The following is a 22323-nucleotide window of genomic DNA, read 5'->3' on the forward strand; positions in this document are numbered from 1 at the left end:
CTGGGGGGCCAACCCCACGGGCCGGGGAGCCTCTGCTTTTCTGCCCTGGCGTCTGCCAGGGGAGGTCACGGGGGGTCAGGCCTCCCACCTGTCCCAGAGGCACGAGTCTGGGGTGTGCCCAGCCCGCCACAGAGCCCACCGTGTGGGTGCGTTGATGAGAGACCGTGAGGCTTAGCCCAGGGCTGGTTCTGTGTGGTCTGAGCCCGGCCTTGGCCACGGGAAGCGACGGGAAGTGAACGCCTGCCCGCCTGCTGTTGTTACAGCTCTGAGGGGTCCCGGGGAGCCCAGGGCCCGTGGGTCTGTGGGGCCGGAGCTAGAATCCAGAGGGTGCAGCTGGGCAGTGGGGGGGGCGGGGCGGGCAGGTGTCTGCAGAGGAGGAGCTGGGGAAGGTGATGGGGCAGGGGGCAGCGCTGCCCGGGCACCGGTCTCGGGCCCCAGGGCCCAGCTGAGACGAGGTGGAGGGGGCCTGTGGGAGATTCACAGAGCAGGGTGAAGAGGGACAGCTGTTCTCCGCTGTTCTCTCTGCCCACCGCACTGGCACTACCCCTTTGACCTCGGGGGCACAGGTTGCCACCCTGGCCTGCACTCGGGGACATGCTGGTGGGTCTGGCTTCGCCACCCTCCTAGGTGGTCTGGGGAGTCAGTCTGCCTTCCCACCTGTACGCAGGGCTCCATGGGGCACCCCCTGCGTGAGGCTTGTGGGAGGATTGGTGGGCCCCGGAGGCTGGACTGCAGACGCCTGTGCACCCACCTGCGTCCCATCAGCCATTCACCCCCCCCTTAATCAGGTTGATGAACACTTCCTGTGTGCCAGGCACTGGGGCCCGCCCCCTGCACATTCCCAGACCTCAGAACCTGAGTGTGGGGGCTTCCTGGAGGAGGGGTCCCAGGCACAGGGGGCAGGTGTGCAGAGCCCCGGGAGATGTTTACCTTCGGGGGTTGTGGATGTGCACCAGGACCCTGGGATGCCGCAGAGCGTGCGCCTGCATTTCCTGCGCCTGCATTTCGGCAGCCCCCAGAGGCCCCGCCCAGAAGACGCCAGCGCTGCGCTGCGCTCACTCACGCCTGGAGCAGAGGAGAGGGGAGGGGTCGGGCTGCCCGGGGCCAGCGTCCTGGCAAGAGTGGCCTGTGGGGTCGGCAGAGGCTGCAGGGCAGGCGAGGTGAGCAGGAGGCCGGGTGGCCCCCAGGCATTGGTGCCGGGCTTGGGGTGGGTACAAGGGTGGGGTTCGCACATCTAATCATGGGGGCCTGGGGGAGCCCCCGTTCTGACGGCCGCTCCCTCGAGGCCTCTGACCGCCTGGGGGGCCGAGACCCTGCTCGGACCCCGCTGCGCCTGGCCCTGGGGCTGTGCCTGTGCTGGGGTGGTCAGGACGCCGGTTGTGGGCACCGTGGGGAGCAGCGCCTCACGACTCCCCTGGGGCTGTGTCTGCAGGTTCCCTCAGAGACATGGAGGCCAGAGAAGAGGCCCAGGCCGCGGACACCAGCCTCCCGGAGCAGGAGGCCGCAGCACTGGAGCCCGAGCCCCCGAGCCCTTCCAGCCCAGGTGAGTCGGGCGGTGGACATGGCAGGCTGGGCCCTGGCATCCTGGCGCCCTTCCCCACGTCCCCATCCTCGCTGCGAATTCACAGGAGCCAGTTCCCACTGAGGACTCAAGTTTTCACACCTGTGAAATGGGCGTTGCACCGAGAGGTGTCTGTGGGCTGCCCGTGCCCGCTGGGGCTGGGAGAGGCAGGTGTGGAGGGGCTGGTCTGGGAAGAGGAGATGCACACACCTGCAGAGGGTCTGGAAAGCCCAGCCCTCGTGGCAGAGATGGGCAGAGCAAGGCCCCAGTGGGGAAGGTCTAGGCCAGGGTGAGGCAGGGGGTCATATGGGCACTGAGTGACCTGGGGAAAGCCACACCGCCCCCGGCCTCCGTGTACCCTCGATGAAACGGGGTTGCCTGCCTCAGCACACGTGGGGCTCGGTACTGAGCAGGTTCTCCTGTTAAGGCAAAACACCCCGTTTTACAGACGGGGGAATGAGGCCCAGAGAGGTTAAGTGACTTGCCCAGGGTCCCACAGCCTGTGAGCACCTGAGCAGGATCCGACCCTCAGTCTGGATTCAGGTTGGTTCTCCCTGTCCCCTCTGCCTGCACCCCACCCCGCCCCACCCTGGGCACCTGGAACCTCTCCTGGGGCCCTCCTGGCAGTTTCCCCAGGGTTTTGGGGGCACTTTTCTGAAGCTGAGAACAGGACTTGGAAGGAGAGACTCCCACACACACACCCAGGGGTGAATTAACCTGACACTAGGAGGCCTCCTCTGTCCGGGTCCCTGGAGGGGCCTCAAAACCGGGCCATCCTCTCAGGCCAGCTGTGCCCTCAGAGACCCCCAAAGACCCCCAAGAGGATGGGCCTCACTGCGGTGGAGGCCCTGGGGGAGGTCAGTGCCCTCATCCCTGTTTTCCAGAAGAGGGAGCTGAGGCTGGGGGTTAGCGGAGGGGAGGATTGGGGGGGTGGGCTCTGCCCTGTCCCCTGCTCTGAGCCCCGCTCCCCGCGCCCCCCTCCACCTTGCCGGCCGTGGACAGCAATCTCACTCACATCCGTGTTCCGTACCACGAAGCCCTGTGCACAGGGGCTGAGTTACCCCCAGACCATAGTCCCATGGGAGAGACATAGCCATAAATTGGGCCATTTTAGAGGGTGGTAAGTGGGTGTTGTGACTGGGAAGGAAGGCGAGATGGGGTGGGTGTGGCAGTGAGCAGAAACCTGCAGGACGCGTGGAGTTGCCTGTGCTACACACACCTGCACGTGCAAAGGCCCTGGGGTGGGACAGAGAGGGGACAGGAGGGGAGCCCTGCAGGGCTGGGACTGAGGGGTGGAGATCCTAGACAGACGGTGGGGGGCTCCTTCTCACTGTGGACCCCCATCCCCAGAATGTGCCAGTGTCAGAGAGTCAGAGTCTCCCCCGGGTGACCACAAGCCCCCAATAAGCCTCATCCTCTGAGACCTGCCGGCCTGTGTCCCTTTCCCCAGCGGCAATCCACTGGGGTCACTGGGGCTGTGCAGTGAGAAGGAGGCTAAGCCAGCAGGACTCGAAACCGGGGCAGGGGCTCCCGTCACCCGCGGCTCCCCTGGGGCAGCGGGCGGGGTGGAGGCTCAGGGCCTGGCCTCTGGCGCTCGCGTTCACAGCTGTTACTGTCTCTGCCTTCACCATCACCATCAATTGTTTAGTGCTGCGGCCAGCGCTCACCCCAGCCTATCCCGGCCCGGGCTCCTGCCCTTTCTGAGCCTTGGTTTCCGCATCTGTAACTGGGCACCAGCCCCTCCGAGGGCCCAGGGAGCGGCGAGGGGCCCCCCATCACCATCGGGTGCTGCGTGCTAATGGGGGCCACGCTCTCCAAAGGGCTAGCGGCTGGTTACTGGTGGACTTTGCCCCGGGGAGCCGGGCCCCTTATCTGATCTGGGAGCCGGGCTGCACGGGGTGGGGGCGGGGGCGGGACTGGGGAGGAGCTGGAAAAAAACAGCCGGGGTTGCACCTGGCACAGGCCTCAGTGATAACGTGCTGATGGGCGCGATAAGACAGCAGGAGCAATGTCTGCCTGTCGGGCGGGCCCAGTGCAGCTCCCGCGCAGTGGCTGGAGCTCGGATGCCAGCCGTGTTGATTTATAGCCAAAAATAATAGGACTTTTATACCGTGTGATTGATTTATTCGATGTTAATCACGGCCCTTATCGCGGGTATTAATAATCTGCCGGGCGTGTGACGTCACCAAGGGGGGGCTTTTATGGGCGCTCATCGATTGGGGGCCGCGGTGGTTATCGGGCCCAGCAGGGAAGGCAAATATGCCCTTTGGGCTGGAATTGGGTGCGGGGCTTGGCGGAGGAGCCCCCAGCTGCCGGCCGAGGAGACCAGGGAGCCGGGCCACGCGTGTGCCGCTGGCCTGGGCGTGCTGGTAGGCCGTCCACGCTCTAATCATTAACAGCAGCTGGGAGGGCAGCTATTGCTGCCGCAATTAATAAGGGGCTGAGGGGTTTTAAAGGCCAAAAATGAAGGGGGAGAAACGGAGATGTCTGACGGCGCCCCCTGAGAACAAGCTGGTGGGGGGAGGGTGGTGGCGGGAACCGTGCCACGTGCTTACCCACCTGGGCCTCAGTATCCCTCCCGGCCACAGGCTGGGGTGGACGGGCAACTCGGTGCCCTGAGGCTCAGTAGAACCTTCTGGTGTTTTCCTTCCTGCAGATGCTACTCCTCCACCCCCACCGCTACCACCACCCCCCACGTCCCCAGGAGGCTCCGAGGAGACGGAGGGTCCGGAGCCAGAGACGAGGCTGGAGAAGGAGGAGGCCAGCAGCCCCTGGAGCGGGCCAGGTAAGCGCGCCTGTGACCGGGGTCTGGCGGCACTGTCTCTCCAGGGCAGCCCTGGGGCCCAGCCTTCTGGGGGTCCTGGGAGCTGGCCACCCTGACCGTGCGGGTGCGACAGGCCCGGCCCACTGGCCAAGGAGATGGGTGGGGAAGCACCAGGCCCAGGTCTGTCTGTTGCAAAGTCCAGCCGGCCTGTGGGCCAGCGGCTTCCCTGGAGGTGGAAATGCGAGTCTGGAGCGGCCCAAGTGCCTGGGCCTTCCCAGCCCAGCTAGGGGCTCAGGTCTGTGTGGGTGGAGAGGACCCACCCCTGGGGTGGCTGCCGCACGTGGCAGGGGGCAGGAAGCCGTTCCAAGCCGCCGGGTCCCGGGTCAGGAGTGTCTTTGAAGGCGGTTTCGTGCTCCCAGCACTGCCCCACCCCCACTCGTAGCTGGAATTCTGACGTCGGAGGGCCCACCAGACGTGTTCTGCCCGTGGCTCCCCACGTCCACCGATGTGTGAGTATAGGGCAGGCCGGGCGTGTCGGCTGTTGCCGTGATTCCTAAGTACAACTGACGCGGCTCAGGGGAACCGGGGCAGCTCGGAGGGGTCTTGGGAGCTGCTGGGTGAAGGAGGGAGGGCGTGGTCCTCGGGAAGAGAGGGAGAGAACGGAGGTTGCACACTCGGGCCAGGCGCACGTGCACGTAGCAAGCACATATCGAGCACCTGCTGTGTACCCGACGTACAGCTCTGAGCAAACAGGGTCCTCAGAGAGCTGGGATGACGCAAGTGCAGTCAGTGGCCAGTGGAGAGGAGGCACATGGCAAGGGCCTCATCTTGTGGGGGTCAGGGAGACCTCACCAGGGCAGAGAGGACCCCCATGGTCTCCCAGGGGTGTCAGAGATGGTCTGCCAGGTTCAATTCGAGTGGCCATGTGGACCCTTCATCGGGATCCCAAGGTGTCAAGGAAAGAGTGCTGGGATCGATTAGTGATGTCTGCATGGCACCAAGTAGATGAGGTGGCATGTGTGCCTTCCGGTCCCCCTGCTGATTTAACACACCTCTTCCTACAGTAGGTAGGTGTCTGAGGCCCAGAGAGGGAGGGATGGGCCTGGTGGGCACAACTTAGATGGTGACCCCGGACCACAGGGAAACAGTCTACTGCCAGCGTCTCCCACCTGGATGGGCCATGGTGCTACCTGGGAGTGGAGCATCCTGGGTCAGACAGGCTGGGGGGGGTCCCCTCTGCTGCCCCAGGATGGGAATGGGGCTTAGCACAGGGACACCGCTGCCCTTCCGGATGGACTCGGCCGCCCCCCACCCCACTTCAGTGACTCAGTGACAGGCACGGGAGGGGCCCCAAGGGCCCTGGCAGGGATGTCCTCTCCTCACAAGGAGCACCTGGCCAGGGGCAGGTCATGTGTGTACGAGGCCCTCACAGCCCGGTCGGGCACAGCTGAGCCAGATACCCAGCTGCCGGGGCTGGGCCGTTCCACGCACACGGGACAGTGCTGTGGGGCTGGGGCCCGCGGTCAGACCCCTCTGCCGCCTCAGTTTCCCCAGCTCTAGGACAGGGTACCAACGAAGCACCCAGAGACGCTGGTTCAGCACTGCCTCGGCCCATGGCTCGCACATTCCAGGGACCGCCTGGATGCCTGTGGGCCCTGATCGGCCACTGGGCAGGCGGGGGCCTGAGAGAGCAGCTGCTGGACCGGGTGACCGTGGGGCGGAATGTGCGAGGCGGTCCTCACACCAGCCCCTCGAGGCAGGGGTGAGGCGACCCTCCCCTTTATGGAGAGATCCAGGCACAGAGCAACTAAGGGGCCTGTCTGCATCACCACCCGGGAAGTGGCACAGCCAGGATGCAGGCCCACCGCCTGGCTCCGGAGCTCGGGCGGCAAGTGTGTAGACGCCAGCCTCAGCTGTCCTCCGGTCGGTCCCCGCCCACCCTGCGGACTTAGTATCACCATCCCCGTTTTACAGACGGGAAGGCAGAGGCCCCTGGAGATTGGAACACGGCCCCGGGGTGGCCGTGGGGGCCGTGGCTTGGGTGGGTGCACCCGGGAGCTTCCTGCGCTATTTGCATCCTCGGGGGCTGGGGGCCCCCTGTCGGCCCCCACAGATAGGGATTTCTGTGCAGTGGGCAGTGATGGGCTGATAAGCGGCCTCCGGCCAACCGCCGTGGTGGCCGCCCCTATCAGACCCTGAACAGGCCACGCTTATCGCCCGGCCGGGAAGCCAGAGAGGCCCCGTGGGCTCTTATCTCACAGGGGCCGCCGTGCTGGCGATAGGGTGGCAGGCTTGCCTGGGCCGCTGTCCCCAAGGGCAGTGCCCAGCCCAGGGACCGGCCGGGGGACAGGGGTGTCCAGCGGGGCCTTCGCTGCAGGTCCCGGTGCCCTGCGAGCTTCCCCGGCCCCTCTCCCCTCGCTGTCCCTCTGAGCCCCGCCCCTTCGTGTCTCCCCCCACCCCGCCATCTGAGTCTGTCTTTAGATCTCCAGTTGCCCCTCCTGCCCCGTCCCCCGTGGGGAAAAGTGCAGCCCTGGGGACCCGGCTTGTGCCTGGGGTCACCCCCGCCTTTCCCTCTGGGATGGCGAGCTGGTCTGGAACGCAGCGCACCCTGTGCTGTCTGGCTTTGAGGAGCGACCGGGCCCCAAGCCTCGGTTTCCCACGTGAGCTGCGTGAGGGTGGGCCCTGGAGGCTGGGGCTCGCACACACCTGGTGCGGCCCATGCAGGTGGTCGCCCCCATCTCGCCTTTCTGGCCACTGTCTGCTGACCAAGACTTGGCTTGTGGGTCAGACCCATCGCCCAGGGAGGGTGCTGAGACTGCAGGGTCCCAAGGGCAGGTGACATCAGCCCGGCAGAGAGGCTGGGTCTCAGTGCCTCTCTCCAGCTGCATGGTGGGTGCAGCACGGCCGCCCTGCCTGCAGCAGTCAAGGCCCCGAGCAGGTGGCCACAGAGACCCCCAGGAGATAGTACACGGCACCAGGCAGGAGGGAGGCCTCCCAGCCCCGTCCTCCCAGGGGGCTCTCGACACGCGCTGCAGACACAGCGAGGTCCTGGACCCTTGAGGGCTTTGTACACACGAGAGTGCGGGTGTGCAAGGGGCCTGTTCTCTCCTGGCCTTGTTAGTGTCCCCACGCTAGCTCCCTCCTCCCACCTGTGACCCGGCGACCCCAGAGCTCCAGACCCAGGCTGGGATGTGGTCAGAGTGTCGTGTTCACTTTCGGACGTTGTGACCGTCATCAGGTCACTAGCTGCCGGCAGCTAGTTCTCAAGTGTGGCTGCTTCAAGGGGGGACCACCCCCACCCCAGCAGTGCTGAGAGGCCGGAGTCTTCCTGCCTGCCTGGGCCGGGGTCCAGCTTTGCTGAGCGACTGTGGGCTGGTTACTTGACCTCTCTGGGCCTCAGTTTCCTCATCTGTACAAATGGGACACAGGGCAGAGCAGCTCCCCACTCAGTGCCGTCATCTCGCCCTGGTGGCCCGGGTGCCTCTGGGTAGGGGAGGGGACGTGTAGGCAGGTTCCAGGGAGAAGCTGCTCTCTGAGACCAGAATTCCGCTGTCGAGCAGAACGGCACCGCAACCCCTCGGCCAGCCGAGCACGTGGCCACGGAGCAGGGAAGGGGGGAGCCGCCTCTCGTGCCCCTACTGGTGATGGGCACCTCGGCCCAGGGGTCCCCACTGACCGTCAGGAAGCCGGGATCCAGGCTGGGTCTGAGACCGCTTGGCCTCGGGGATGTCACCTCCCTCCTCTGAGCCGCGGGGACAGCAGCCGTCGCGAGGCTGGAGCGGAGGCCACGCCGCGTGGTGCAGGGTAAACGCCCGCTGACTCGTGAGAGGCCGGGGCGTCCTGCGTCCTCACGGAGCTCAGACGCCACCAGCGAGCCAACCGTGGTCTGGGTGGGAAGGCAGGGGTCCTAGACAGAAAGGTGACCCGGAGGGGCCTGAGGGCACGAAGGCGCTGAGGCCAGGAGGTCCGCGTGGACGTGGGAGCGGAGAGTGCCAGGCAGAGGCACAGCCCACACCAGGCTCCCGGGGGACTGAGCAGGGTGCCAGGTGGGCGGGGGGTCTGGTCCCGAGGGAGATGGGGGCCCCTTGGGGTTGCCTCAGGGGAAAGTGGATGAGAGCAGAGCAGGGGACCCACCCCCGGCTGAGGGTCTGTGGGGGACAGTTACCGCCCGCCGTGGGCAGGGGGCTGCCCTGCCTGGCCCTGCCTGGCCCTGCCCTCATCTTCCCTTGAGCCGCTGGCTGGAGTGTGAAGGGAGAGGGGTTGGGCAGCAGGGACCCGGAGAGCTGGGTATTTTTATCTTTGAAATGACCTTGTTCGCTCGAGGGGCTGGCTGTTTAAAATTCTGATATGCAGATGGCTGAGAGCTATAATCTGAAATCCCCAAAGCGCATCTGGGAGGGTAGCTGCCACTGCCTTAGCTCTGTGGTCCCCGGTGCCCTCTGCCCATCAGGGTGCGCGGCCCCCAGTGACCCGCTGCCCCCTCTGTCTCCACACTTAACATCCAGAAAAAGCAGAGGGTCGGGCAGACAGGCAGCCCCCACAAGGGCGGAGAGCCCTGAGGGTCCCTTCCGACTGTGGGGTCCTGAGCCTGTCACCTACCTCATGACCCCCTTCGGAGCCTCTGTCCAGTGGCAGTCACCATGACCTCAGGCTCCTGGCCGGGTCATGAGAAAACGGAGGGAGGGCAGTGAGTGGGCGCTGGGCCTGGGTTTGGGGCCCCAGGGGTCCGGGAGCCTCCTCTGCAGCCAGACCTCGTGGGGGGTCCCCTCCACCCAGGGACTTGCCTGGGGTGGACCAAGCAGGTGTCACTCCTCTGCCCTCCCCACCCCCCACACTGTGTCCCGCACAGGGGAGGTGAGAACGAGCACATGTCCATCCAGTTCTCTGACAGCTTGCCTGGGAGGCAACGTGGTTCAGACATCCTGAGTTCAGGGCTGTCCACTGGGGGTGCCGTGCATAGCTGGGGAACAAGGTGATGAACCCAAGGGGCCCACAGGGGCTCCCCACCAGCTCTGGGGGCTAGTCAAGTGGCCTGGGCTCCACGGGTCCAAGAAAGAAGGGGGTAGCCAGTCCTGTGACCTGGCTGTGTGATCAGAGCCCCAGGACCGGGGTCCCCTTCACTTGTAAGTGTCTCAGGGCCTGGAACTCTTTCCTGGTGACCACTGTTTACAGAACAAATTTCAACTGACTGAACATCAGGTGTCACCTTTTTTTTTTTTAATTTTATTTATTTATTTTATTTATTTATTTTTGGCTGTGTTGGGTCTTCGTTGCTGCACGCGGGCGTTCTCTAGTTGCGGCGAGTGGGGGCTACTCTTCGTTGCGGTGTGTGGGCTTCTCATTGCGGTGGCTTCTCTTGTTGTGGAGCACGGGCTCTAGGCGCGTGGGTTTCAGTAGTTGTAGCACGCGGTCTCAGTGGTTGTGGCTCACGGGCTCTAGAGCGCAGGCTCAGTAGTTGCGGCGCACGGGCTTAGTTGCTCCACAGCATGTGGGATCTTCCCAGACCAGGGCTCGAACCCGTGTCCCCTGCATTGGCAGGCGGATTCTTAACCAGTGCACCCCCAGGGAAGCCCTAGGTGTCACCTTTTTTTGCCCTCAGCTTCATCCCAGGCCCTAGAGGCAGAGATGGGAAGGCTGGCCATGTCCCCACTCACTGCACGTCAGCAGAGGGGACAGCCAGGTGGTCGGGCCAGGACAGCACCATAGGTGGGCCTCCCCACCCCCAAGGATAAATTGGAGTGGGCCGAGGGTGTTCGGGCAGGGAGCTGGCACGTGCAAAGACCCTGAGGTTTGGACGGCATGGGCGTGGCTGGAGCATTAGAGGCTGGAACAGGGCTGAGGAGAGATGGGACAGGGCACAAGTGGGTCAGGGTTTGGGCTCAACGCCAGAGACCATAGGGAGACGCCTCCGTTTTCTTGGCTGTAAAATGAGGGGTGGGGTGTTAAGTGGGACGTTCGGTCAGCTGCCGTGCGGAGAGTGGGTTAGTGGGCGAGCACCTCCGGGAGCACGGGGAGGGGGGCAGCTGGTGGGAGGGGCCAGAGGATGCATCTGCGCCGTTTCCTGCCTGGGGACTGGAGCCCGCTCCACCCCCCACCCCCCCACCCCCACCCCCGCGCCGGGGTTCCGAGGGCCTGCTGGAGGCTGGGAATCCTCACGCCGGGAACGTGAGCAAGGGCGATGGGCTGGCTATCTGGGCTGCGCTCGGTTGACTAATCTCGCCGCCTGGAGTTTCTATGCAAACCTCAAGGTTTGTTATCGGGCGGTGGGCGGGCAGCTGAGGCAGGACGGCCTGTCCTGATGGACAGCTGGGGAGATGGGCCGATACGGCTTGGCCGCGCGTCCCCTCCCGCCAGCTCAGCATGTGTGGGTGGGAAAAATCATTTCAGCTATTTTGTGTTATCACCGGGCCTGGCATTGCGGCCCGATAGGCCTATTTATCTTAGATTAGCGGGCGGGGGCGGTTGAGGGGCACAGGAGGGGGCGATGGTGGATGGCAGGGTTCAGCCTGGGGTCAGCTCCAGAGGCCAGACCCAGCAGCTGTGTCAGGAGCCACCTCTCCTCGGTATCCCAGGGAAGGGGGTCCAGCCCAGATGTCCCCCGAGGGCCACGTTCCCTGAAAACCCACAGTGGGCCCTCCGCCCGTCCTGACACCCCACCCCAACAGCTGAGCAGACCAAGACTCCAGGAGCTGGGGGGGCCCTAAGGAGGGGTTGTGTGTGCCCGCAGTCGGCCTTCCTTCCCAGGTGTTTACTGAGCACCTACCAGGTGGTGGCAGAAGTGGCAGGTGTGTTGTGTGGTAACACGGGCCGTTGAGACAAAGGAGTGTGGGGGTGTCCAGCCCAGGAGCGGGCAAGAGAAGGAGGTCGTTTATTCACTCGATAAACACTTGCGTTTTAAGCGCCTGCCCGGTGCCAGCAGAGTCCAGGCCTCCAGAGAGCTGCTGTTCTCATCAGGGAGACGGAGACTAAATAATAAAGAAGTCAAAATGTCCCATGTCCGAGGAGGGGAGGCTCGGAATAAAGGAAGGGGCAGTTCTGAGTAGGGTGTCCTGAGCCACGTTTGGGCAAAGACCAGAAGAGGGAGGGGAATCAGCTGCCGCCTGGGGACAGTGTACCAGGCGGAGGGCACAGCGAAGGCGGGAGCCCTGAGGCCAGGGTGGGCCCAGCTGGGTCTGGAGGCATGCAGGGGTGAGGAGGGAGGAGGTGGGCGCAGAGAGGGGAGGATCCCATTCTGTAGGTGGTTGTCTTGGAAGTGGGTTCGGGGGTTACAGGCTTTGGCCAGCGTGGGCCGAGGGTGACCGACGGATACCTCGGCTGCCCGCTGTCCCCCGGGCCCTGAGCTCTTCCATGACACCCTCTCCAGCCCCTCCCCAGAGCATCAGTCCCCAGGCCAGGGTAGGGGCCCAAACCCCTGGCCAGCATCCACCACCAAAGCTCAGAGCTGCCCACCTCTCCGAGCAGGGCCCTTTGGGGCAGAGCTCCCAGGCCGGGGCCGAGGTGGGGACCGAGAGCCCGCGGCCTCTCCTTCGCGGCTGGCCTGGCCTGCACGGATGCCATGCCCCGCGCTGCCCAGTGGGCACCAGGGGCCCGGGCACCAGGCCACACACGGCACCCCAGAAAGGCCCTGAGCAGAGGGGCCTCCGCTACCTCTACCCTGAGGGGATGCTGAGGCCACGGCCCCCCCGTGGTCGGGCTGCTGACCTCTCAGCCCTGGGCGGTGCCCTCGCTCTGGTCAGCAGTTCTTCACGCTGGAGGCGCTGACCGCCCGGCACCATCAGCCCGGCCAGCGGGCAGCCATCCTTCGGCCCCGTTCTGACTTCAGCCCCCGCCCCTGACAACGGCCTGGGCCTCGGGGTCGGGTGGGGGCCGGGACCCATGAGGGGGGCAGGTGGTCAGTGGGCCGCCCTGTAGCGAGACGCACCCGCCATCCCGCCAGACTCGCCTGCCGGGGAGCCCGTCTGCTCGCTCACTTGCGTTTTCATTTACTGAGCACCTACTGTGCGCTGGTCCCTGTCATAGACCCTGGGGATGCAGCCAGCCGCTGCCCTCCTGGAGCCGCGGCCCAAGCAGAGAACGGTCAGCAGGGGCACGGAGGCTAAGCACTGAGAAGTGCAGGGGGTGGCGAGCCCCTCAGCCGCGGGGATTTGCGCCGAGAGCTCAGCGGGCGGGGGCGCCAGCCCCGCGGACACCTGCGAAAACTGCCTGCACGGCCAGCGCAGAGGCCCGGTGCTGAGACCATGGCGGGTGACCTGGGGGCAGCGGGAGGGCTGCTGGCTACACGGTGAGTGGACTGTAGGGGCTCAAGGGTGGACACGGGACCCGTGAAGAGGCTGAGGCGGAAACGTGGCAGCCGCTGCTGTGCTCACCGCATTTCAGATGTGAGCACTGAAGCCCAGGGAGGTTCGGGGCGACTGAGCAGGGCTGGAGCCCACAGTCCCGCCTCCCGGCCCAGCCCCACGGGCTTCTCCCGGGCCCCCCTCGGCGGGCCTGGACTCCGCCGGCCGAGGCTGAGCGGGAGCGGGCTGCCCTGCGGAGAGCGCGGCCCGGGTCCCCGCTGTCCTGGCGGCGGCTGGGGGCCGATGCCTGGCCTCCTGCCCCGCGCTGCCCGCTGACCTCACCGCCTTCCGGGAGTGGCTATCTGCGGCCGTGGGCGCTAATCGAGCCGGCTTCCTCCTCCGCCCTCCACCGGCTTCCTGCCCCGGCCGCCCCCCCAGGCTGGGCGTCTGAGCGTCCGCCTTTGCCCCACCAGGGCCTCCCAGACATCAGGGGGTGCAGGTCTGCCCAGCCCCACCTGGGAGCCTCTGGAGATGGCTGCCCCTTCTGGAAGTTTCCTTCCCAGTCGTCCTCCTGGGCCCAAGCTCAGACTCACCGTGGCCCGGCCGTGCGGCCTGGGGCACGTCAGCTCCCCTGCCTACCATTGCCTCCCTGGTAGAGAGCCCACGGACGCACACGTGGGGGGACCTGGGATGACAGGCTGGCCTTCACGGCAGGTGGTCACGGCCACTCTGCTCTGTCGCCTTTGTCGGTGCCGTTGCTAGTGCGGGCGGGTTCTCTTCCTGGGACCAGGGCGGGCACTGCTGCTGGTGCTGTCCGCAGGGCTTGTGCGGTCACGGTTACTGGGGCCAGTACGGTCACCCTTGCCCGTTACCGTCACCAGCACTGTTACCGTCCCGCTTCTCCGGGCTGGCAGGGCCCCCGCCACTGGCGCCGGGGCAGACCTGGCTTCTAGCTGTCACCTCTGCCTCTGGGGTCCTAGGGGCCACGGCGCCCCTCTCTGGGCTCGGGCTGCTCTTCTGTGGGACGGGGACAGGACATTCAGGCTGTCTGGAGGAACCGCGGGGGCGGACGGGCAGGGCAGCGGGGGGAGGGGGGGTGGCAGCGTGTGCGGCGCGGCGGCCCCCTCCAAGCACGCGCGGGGTCCCGCAGCCCCAGCTGGGGCGTATCGGGGTCCGGGGCCCACCGCCCGGGTGTTGGGCTCCGTCTGTCACGGGATCACCCCGCAGCCCAGGGCGCGGGCGGCTCTGCCGGGCCCACCTGACAGGTGAGGAGACCGAGGCTGGGCGAGCTGAGAGTGTCTCCCAGACCCAGGATGGGAGCCGCCCGGGCCGGCCCCTGATCTGACGCTGTCCCCTGAGCCCCCACCCCATGCGGCGCTGGGCTCCTCATTTATTTATTTATTTGTTATTAGGCCTCTATCTCCGCACGTAACTTCTTATTTCCTCACCGCATGTTTCCATTACGGCGGCGGTGGATGCAGCCGATAAGATCGGTCCCTGGAGATGGGACAAAGGGGCCGCCATCGGCTTGAGAGCTGGTCATATCCTGCCCGAAAGGGCCGAGCGGGGCCTGAAATGAGCGATGCTATCGGGGGCTTATTGTGTGTTGGGGGGGAGGGGTCCTGCCTCCTTGGCCACCCCCTCCCCCTGCAGGCAGAGCCTCTGTGGCCACCCGTCCTCGGCCCCATCCCCCCACAGCACGCCCCAGCCCCCGTCCCTCGGGCAGATGGCCCTGGCATCCATCCGGCTGTCCCAGGTCCACCCGTGGTCTCTGTGGGGCTGGGAGCTGCTGGGTGCAGGGGGCACCAGGCCGTCCACCCCCAGCCCCGCGAGCGCTCACGCACGTCCAGGTGCTCAGGCTGGAACTGCCCCAGCCCCAGGCTGCCCGAGCCCCTCAGGGTGCTGAGATGCCCCTGCCTTGACTCAGCAGTTCGGCTTCTAGGAATTTACCCCCGAAAACTAATCTCAGCGCGGACAGGCATAGGCTGGGGAGGATAGTCACTGCAGCCATGTGGAAGATAGCAAGCCATTTATTTTCTTATTTCTGCTCCGGTCGGCACAATTTCTCCAAGAAAGGGGAGAAATGATTCTCAAAGAAGCAAATTGCACGCAGATACCCGTGCTGCTTTGCCCGTGCGTGCGTCTTCCCACGAACACCCAGATCTGGGGCTGACGTTGGTGCAGCCCCACCGCCGCCCACCACCTTCCCTGGTTCCTGGGCCCTTGCTAATTCAGCCAAAATTCTGCCACCCCGGCCCCTGAAGGCCCGGGACCTTGCTGGGTCTCAGAGGGCAGGAGCAGTCACCTTGGCGGGTGAGAGAGAGCACCGGCTCCCGAGGCAGAGACCCCGGTGGAGCCCGGCTGTGGTGGCACAGTGCTCGATCGAGGGCCCAGTGGGGGAGCCCTGGGGGTTCCTGGGCGGGAGGGAGCTGTGTCTGGGGTGGGGACCAGCCTGGGCCCGCTCTGTCCTCCAGGCCTCCTGTTTCCAGGCCCCTGCCCAAGCATTATTCCTCCCTGTCTGCCCCTGAAGGGGCAGGAAGAAGGACAGAGCACTGGACAGGGGTCGGGGGCCTGGGCTTGAACTCAGTCACCCCATCGCACTGTGTGGCCAGGTCCCCTCTGACCCTCGGTCTCCTCGTCTGTGAAGGGGGAGAATAACCACCCATTAGGGCACGTGGTGATTTGAGGACTGAGTCATCAGTGCCCTGAGAGCAGGTGTCTGCTGGTTCCACCCGGTGCAGTGAGCGCGCACGGCTTACGAGAGGGGCTTTAGCAGTTCCCGGGGACTGGCCTCATGCTGGTCATCCTCAGGGGCCCTGGGGCCCAGTGCGCCAGTTAGAGCCGTGGCACCTTGGGCAAGACATAGCCCTCCCCGGGCTCAGCCTCCTTTGTGGGCAGAGCAGCCAGGGTGCTCATAAAGGATCCACAGGAGTTCAGGGCCTGTCACCTTCTCTGGAAGGAGCTTCTTATTCCCTAAAGGGCCGGTCCTGCGGGGTGGTGCAGTGTCAGGACATTCTCGATGGTGTTGGCCAACCTCAGTGCCCGCCGCTGCCCCTCGGGTGGGGGTGGGCGCCTGTCAGGCTGGGGTAGGACGAGACTGGCCCGAGGCTGGGGGCAGCACCGAGGTCCTGGCAGTGGCAGGGCGGGGCACCCTCCCTTTACCCCCTTGACCACCCGGCCTCCGCCCAGACCCTCGCTTGCCCACATGCCCACCCCTCCTGCCCATTCGCAGCAGAGGGACAGGGCTCCGAGGGACGGGAGGGTGGGGCCCGGGGACACAGGGAGCAGGGTGGGCCGGCCGGCCCGCTGAGAGGCGGTGAGCTGGAGGCTGACCGGAAGGAAGGGCCCTCGGTGGCGTTGGCTCCTGGAAAAACAGGGCAGGGTCCGGGAGGCCCAGGCTGATAGGAGCCTGATAAGCTACTTGCACAGGAGGTGTTTTCTTTACCTTATCTCACCGGTCCTGCTTCCAGCCCACCCTCCAGGACCAGGCTGGGCTGGGGAGAGCCAGGGGCCCCCACCCATCCCTGTTCTCAGTCCGCAGGGTCTCCCAAGACCCAAAGGGCCAGGGCCAGGGGCTGGTGGGGCCCTCCGCCCACTTCACAGGTGGGAAGGTTAAGGCCCAGAGACCCAGGGCGCTTTTTGTTTTTTAAGCTTTTTGAGCAGGCTGGAGAGACCTCAAGGCCTCCCATTTTGAGGCGCCCGGGGAGCCGTGGTGCTCAGGCTCCGTGGGACGGGGGGCAAGGCTCTGACCCGGGTGGGGATGGTGAAGGGGCCGTCAGAAACCTGGTGTGGGGCTGGGCCCCATGCTGCGCTGCTGGCTATCCCCAGGCGGTCCCAGCTCCACCATTAGCTGGGGCCAGGGTTCAGCCCGATAAAGACAGGCTGTTGTTCTGTGTCAAAAAATCAATAATCCCCAGCGATGTCCCAGCGATAGGAGGAGAAGTTCACGGCACCAGCTGGCGGGGGCGGAGACGGGGTGGGCAGGGCCAGGGCTCCAGAACCTGGGGGCCACCCGCCCCGCCCAGCCGTTACCCAGCTGTCTGGTGGGGCCGATCCACAGTGGACTCCAGGCCCAGAGGGCGGCATGTCCTCCTCCTCGCCCACCCCCCATGCCACCTCTTTGCAGATGGGAAGCTGGAGCCCGAGGTGAGGCTCTGGGCCTCTGTGCATCCCGGGGTCAGGGGAGGTGAGAGCAGAGAGGAGGAGGACTGCCCCCGCCCGGCCCAGCAGGACCAGATGCCCCTTCTCCCAGGCCTGTGGCTCGTCAGCAGGGCCCGGGCGTCCAGCCCCAGTGCCGCCTCTGGCCGCTGTCCTCCAGACTCAGGTGCTCGCGGGGGTCCACTGGGCCCAGGAGCTTTTAGGACACAGCCAGCTGACGTGACCCTGGCCCAAGGGGCTGACATTCTAGCGGAGAGACTGGGAGTCAGTAAAATACACACGTGGACTCCATGGTGCTGGACGTGGTAGCAGCTCAGGGCACAGCAAGCCGGCGGAGGTGGGGAGGGGCCGGCAGCCGATGGCGTCGCCCCCAGTGCACGCGTGAGGGGACTCGGGAACACAGGTCCCCAGCCAGTGCGTGCCCCCGGGGGGCCCTCCCCAGCCCGGGCCCTGTGGCAGGCACCGTGCCTGGCGCCCATTGGCCCGCGTTGGACCGGCCGCAGTGCCGCCCTGCCAGCCCCCTCTGCCGTCAGCTCCGGGAACCTCGCCTGCCTGCCGGCTCCACCCCGCGCTTGGGCTGCCCCGCGTGACGCAGCCACCGGGCAGAGCCTGGCAAGAGAGGGGCGGCTGGCAGGCAGCAGGTGTGGGGACAGGTGTCCCCCCCCGCGGGAGGGCCTTGAGAGGCGCTCTCGGGTCTGAGCTCCGGAACCCTCTCCAGGCCAGCCCCTGCCACCGGCCACTGTGAGTGCAGGGTCTGTGGGCAACTTCTTAGGAAGGACGTTCTGGGCTCGAAGCCCTTTGAAAACCTCTGGGCTGGAATGAGAAGGCCTCCCCGTCCAGGGAGGCTCAGGCTGTGCACAGGCTGCCCGGCCCGGCGCTCGGGGGGCTGGGTGCCGGCAGAGGGCACCAGGGCCAGCGGAGAGGCGGCAGGCTTCCCCAGGCGGCGGTAGGACCAGGGACGCCCAGGGGCCGCTGGGGGCAGTTCCCAGGAGCGTCCTCTCCTCTAACGTTCACCGTCAGGGAAATGGGCATCCATCCATCTTGGTCACGGTCACAGCTCCAGAGCCGGGCCCTCAGTAACATAAACAACACGACAGTGATGCGGGGAGCTTGGCCGCAGGACGGGCGCGGGCTGGGGCGGCATCTCAGCCGGGAGGTGGGGCTGGGAGGCTGGGAGAGGCGTTCACCGTCCGAGGGCGGCAGCCGGCCCTGAGCTCCAGCAGGTCGTGGCCCTGCGGGAACCAGAGCCTGGCTCGGCCATGGTGTCCGCTCCCCCCACGAGGCCAGAGACCCCAGGCCATACGTGACACCTGGTATTTAACCTGCAACGGCCAGTCCCCGTTTTCACGTGCGCCCTCAGCTCATAGCTCCCCGGCCCCTCCAGCTTCCTCTCCCAATTCCGGTCCCTCCTGCGGGGGTCCAGGCCCTCCGAGGGGCTCTGTGGGGACGCCCAGGCTGGTGGAAACCCTCACCCAGCCCCGGAGAGCGCGTGGAGGATCAGCAGCTCAAGTGGCTTTGCTCCTGAGCCAGCGCTCACGTGCGCCCCAGACTCCCTCGGCCCGTCTTCCCTGGAGGGCGCACGTCAGCTTGTTCCTTCCATCTAGGCCGTACTGCCTGCCTTGGGGCCGGCGTCCTGGGGCCGGGCCTGTGTGCAGGGCTGGCGTCGGGAGTGTTTCCTGCCCCGCTTAGCTCCGTTGCTGCCACCTGTGAAATGGGGACAGGATTGTGCTTGGGGTCCGGAGCGTCCGGCCCCTTGATGTGCCAGATTTGCTGTGAGTGAGGGCACACCGCCTGCACTGGGGTCGTGACTTTGGGGTCAGAGGGATCTGGGCTTCACTCTCCTGTGCTACTTGCTGGCCGTGTGACCTCAGACAATCCCTTGACCCCTCCAATTGCTTTCCTCAACTGGAAGAGAGCAGAGGAAACGGACCGCACCCATTTTTACCCCAAGCTTTTTTAAGCATGTCCCCTTGACACTTTGTCCCCATGAGTCACAGGTGGGAGCCTGAGTCTTTCCAAAGGCGCCGTGGTCACTGGTGACACCCAGGGTTAGGATCAAGCTCCGCCCCTTTTTGTTTCCTGATGTGGCATTCAGGTGTGGCCTGATCCAGGGGACAGGCCGGTGCCCCATGGCCCTGGGTCTCCCGGTCCTGGAGCCCCAGGCTGCGTGGGCCTGTCTGCCTTCTTCCTGCCCTGAAAGGCGGGACAGCTCAGAGAAAAGCCTGTCAGCAGGGTGGGAGTCTCGCCACGGCCTGGGCCTGGGCCTGGGAAGCCAGCCCAGATGGGAGAAGCCGCACAGCTACAGCGGATGTGCGGGCCTCCTGCGGGGCATCTGGCTGCCCACCGTGCACGGTCCCACAGCCCTCCCCATGCCCCAGGGCCCAGGTCTCCCTCCTCGCCTGTCCCCGGTCCCCCCTCCTCGGGGCCTTGTTGCCCCATCTATAAACAGGAATCGGAAACGGGCCAACAGGGCGGGGCCCAGAAGTGGGGGTGTTCCGGGGAGCTGATGGGAATTTGCTGTCTGCTGGCCGTTTCTCTCCAGGCCCCGTCTGCCCCTCCCGCCGGATCACGGGAGGGTCACACGCGCGCGGGGCCCGGGCATCCACGCGCACGAGCCCTCCCCTCCCAGCCCAGAGGCTCCGTGACCACGGAGCAGAAGGGAGGGTGGGCAGCCCCGGGCCTTGACTGTCCAGACGCGCCCCCACAGCCTCGGTGGTGCCCACCCCGCGTGGTCGGGCTCGCGCCTCTCATACCACCCAGGAGGTGGTCTCCTGCGCCTGCCCGGGAGTCCTGTTCGGTGTATCCACGTGATTAGGGCTCTGCCCCGCCATGGGCAGCGGACCCCACAGCGTACCGGGGCCGGGGCACCCAGGCGGGCGGCTGCTGGTGGCTGCAGCTGTGTCCCGCTGCCGCGGCACTTGCCGTGGAGGCGAGGACGGTGGTCGCGCGGCGCCGCACCTGGGCTGCAGGAAGCCCCGTCACCGCTGAGAGCAGGCACTGGTGTCGTCTGTTTGGGGGATGGGTCCCCCCAGGCCCAGAGGGGCTGAGAGCCTGGTCAGGGTCGTGCAGGGACTGCAGCTTAGCCCAGCCGGACCCCCCTGCCAGCTTCCCGTGGTCACTGAGCACCCACCCTGCCGGGCCCTGCCCTTCGGCCCTGCACCTGTTGTGTCATGTGACCTTGCAACGGCCTGGGAGGTGGGCACCCTCATTCCCCACTTCACTTCACACAAGAGGAAGCCACGGGCAGGAAGGGACATGCCCTGGTACTGACCCAGGTCCTGGAGCCTCGGGGATGACGGGGGTCAGGCCTCATCCCCTGGCAGCTGGGTTACTAGGCGCTCCCTCCCCCTGCCAGGCATCTCAGTCCCAGAAGGGCAGGGACAGCCCTGCTGCTGAGAGCTGCAGGACAGACACCGCCTCCACCCCCTGTCCCCTTATCTCTCTGTCTTCCTAGGGCCTCAGCTGCCACCCAGTCAGGAGGGTCAAGTTGGGGGCAGGAAAACGGCTGGACTCGAGAGCTGGTGACCATGGGCAGGTCCCACCACCCTCGGTTCCGGACCGTGGGGGGCCCGGTGAGCTGCGTCTGCAGTGGGAGGGGCTGAGCCAGCATATGAGTAAGCAGGCCAAGGGGACAGCGAGGTGGCTCGCCCCGCCCCGCAGACCCCCACTGACCCCGCTGCCTGGTCTGCTGCGTGACCTTGAGTGAGGCGCTCGCCCTCTCTGGGCCTGGTTCCAAGTTGGCGAAACCCCTCGGGGCCCACAGCCTCCCAGCCCGCCCTGCTCTGGGCCCAGGCCCTTGGAGACTTCTAGAACCCTGCTGGGGCGGGGCCTGCTCACCCCTGGGGTTTTCTCTCCCTCTCTCCTTTTTCTCTCCCTTTTTTGTGACTATTATCAAAGGCAAACAGCGTGATCCTGAGATAGGGCCACTCCCGACAAAGCCAGGGCCAGCTGGCCCCCGGGAGCCGCAGGGTGGGGCCGGGCGGGATTGATGAGGCTGATTAGATAAGTGGGTGCTGGCAGTGACCCCAGGGTGGGCGCCCACACGCCGATCCCAGAGCCCACTGTCCAGGGCGGGGGCTGCCAGGCGGCTGGCCTTTGTACCCTGGAGGCCAATGGCCATTAGCACAGAGCCTGGCCCCTGGAAGGAGGGGCCAGCCGGCAGGGCGCAGGAGGCCTCCCTGAGCTCACCAACACTCCTGCAAACAGCAGGGCTACCCGGTCAGCGCTGCCAGCCCGCCTGCGGGGCCCTGGCTCAGTGAGCCTGGGGCCTAGGGTGTGGGCTTGGTGGGCCCCAGAGCCAGATGGTCTGGGTTGGAGCCCTAGATTCTGTCGGAAAGGAGCTCAGGGCCGGTGGGGTGAGTGCAGCCCTTGCTGCGCAGCCTGGAGCAGGTCTCTCGAGCTCTCTGGGCCGCCCCTGTGGGAGGGGACGGGCAGATCAGAACCTCCTCACGGCTCGTTCTGCGTGTTATTGAAGGAGGGCGCCAAGGGCTCCGGGGAGTGGGGCAGAGCCAAGTCTGAGGGCAGCTCCGTGCAGCCCTGGCGGGGCCGTAGGCCTCGGGACACCCGGGCGCCGGGGGAGAGGAAGCGCGGGGCCGGCCGCGCCGACCGACAGGCTGTCTCGACTCTTGCAGCCGCCAGCCCAGCAGGTGAACTGAGGCTCAGCGAGAGCCGGGCAGAGGCAGGACTCAGCCCGCTTGTTGACTGCAGACCCCATTTCTCCCAGCTGCCACCCCAGCTGCTGGGCTCCCAGGATGGGGTCCTAAGCCTGGCCTGGGGCGGCGATGCCCAGCCCTGCCTCCTTTCCCTGGCCCCTCGGGACGCCATCGAAGGGTTTTAAGACCTAAACAGGTGTTTAAATCACATAAATATGCAAAGGCTGAATTTTCTCGTCTGGATCCTCACAGATGCTTGGGGGTGAAGTTGAATCCCAGCACGGCATATTTGCTCTGGAAATAACGTGTGTGGGGTTGTATGACAGAATAAATTAGTCTTTGTCCCAACGCTGTGCCTGTAGTGATGGCCCGACCCCCGTGGGGAGGTCCACCCAGGCAGTGCAGGGCCTGCCCCCTCCTCCAGAGGAGACCAGGCTGTGGATGGGGAAAGTGAGGGCAGAGCAGGGAGAGTCAGCCCTGCAACGGGAGAGCGGGGGCTCGCCTGCCACCCCTCCCCTCCCCTCCCCTCCAGCAACCTCTCCCCGCCCTCTTCTCTGTCGCCTCCTGCCTATGACCAGAAAGACCCAGAAAAGGGTGTCAAGGCCCTGGCCATGAGCCTGCTGGGGCTCTGGTTCAAATCCTACCTGCCAGCTGTGTACCTTGGGCCAGTTGCTTAACCTCTCTGAGCCTCAGTCTCTCCCTCTGTACACCCGGGGGGGATAACTTCGGCACGGCTGGGAGGAATCCCTGTGAATTATGCCAAGCGCTTGACTAAGGCTCGATAAACAGAAGCCAGGAATTGTGTTAGGACTGGGAGTTCCCAGGACAAATGGCATCACCCCTGCTGTCCAGCTGTGGGGACGGAGGCCATGGTACAGAGGTCAGGGAGGACTCGGCCAGGACCTCACCGGA

General features: G+C 65.9%; 1 protein-coding gene across 1 annotated transcript in view; it reads left to right on the forward strand.

Annotated features, from left to right (window-relative positions):
* ZFPM1 (zinc finger protein, FOG family member 1) overlaps positions 1–22323 on the forward strand; it is a 69542-nt gene that overhangs the window by 25063 nt on the left and 22156 nt on the right. Inside the window, exons 2-3 of the mRNA XM_036834416.1 lie at positions 1433–1543; positions 4218–4346. Coding sequence (XP_036690311.1) covers positions 1433–1543; positions 4218–4346 — 240 coding nt within the window. The remainder of the gene's footprint in view (positions 1–1432; positions 1544–4217; positions 4347–22323) is intronic.

This window comes from Balaenoptera musculus, chromosome 19 (genome assembly GCF_009873245.2).
Source record: "Balaenoptera musculus isolate JJ_BM4_2016_0621 chromosome 19, mBalMus1.pri.v3, whole genome shotgun sequence".
Classification (NCBI taxonomy): Eukaryota; Metazoa; Chordata; class Mammalia; order Artiodactyla; family Balaenopteridae; genus Balaenoptera; species Balaenoptera musculus.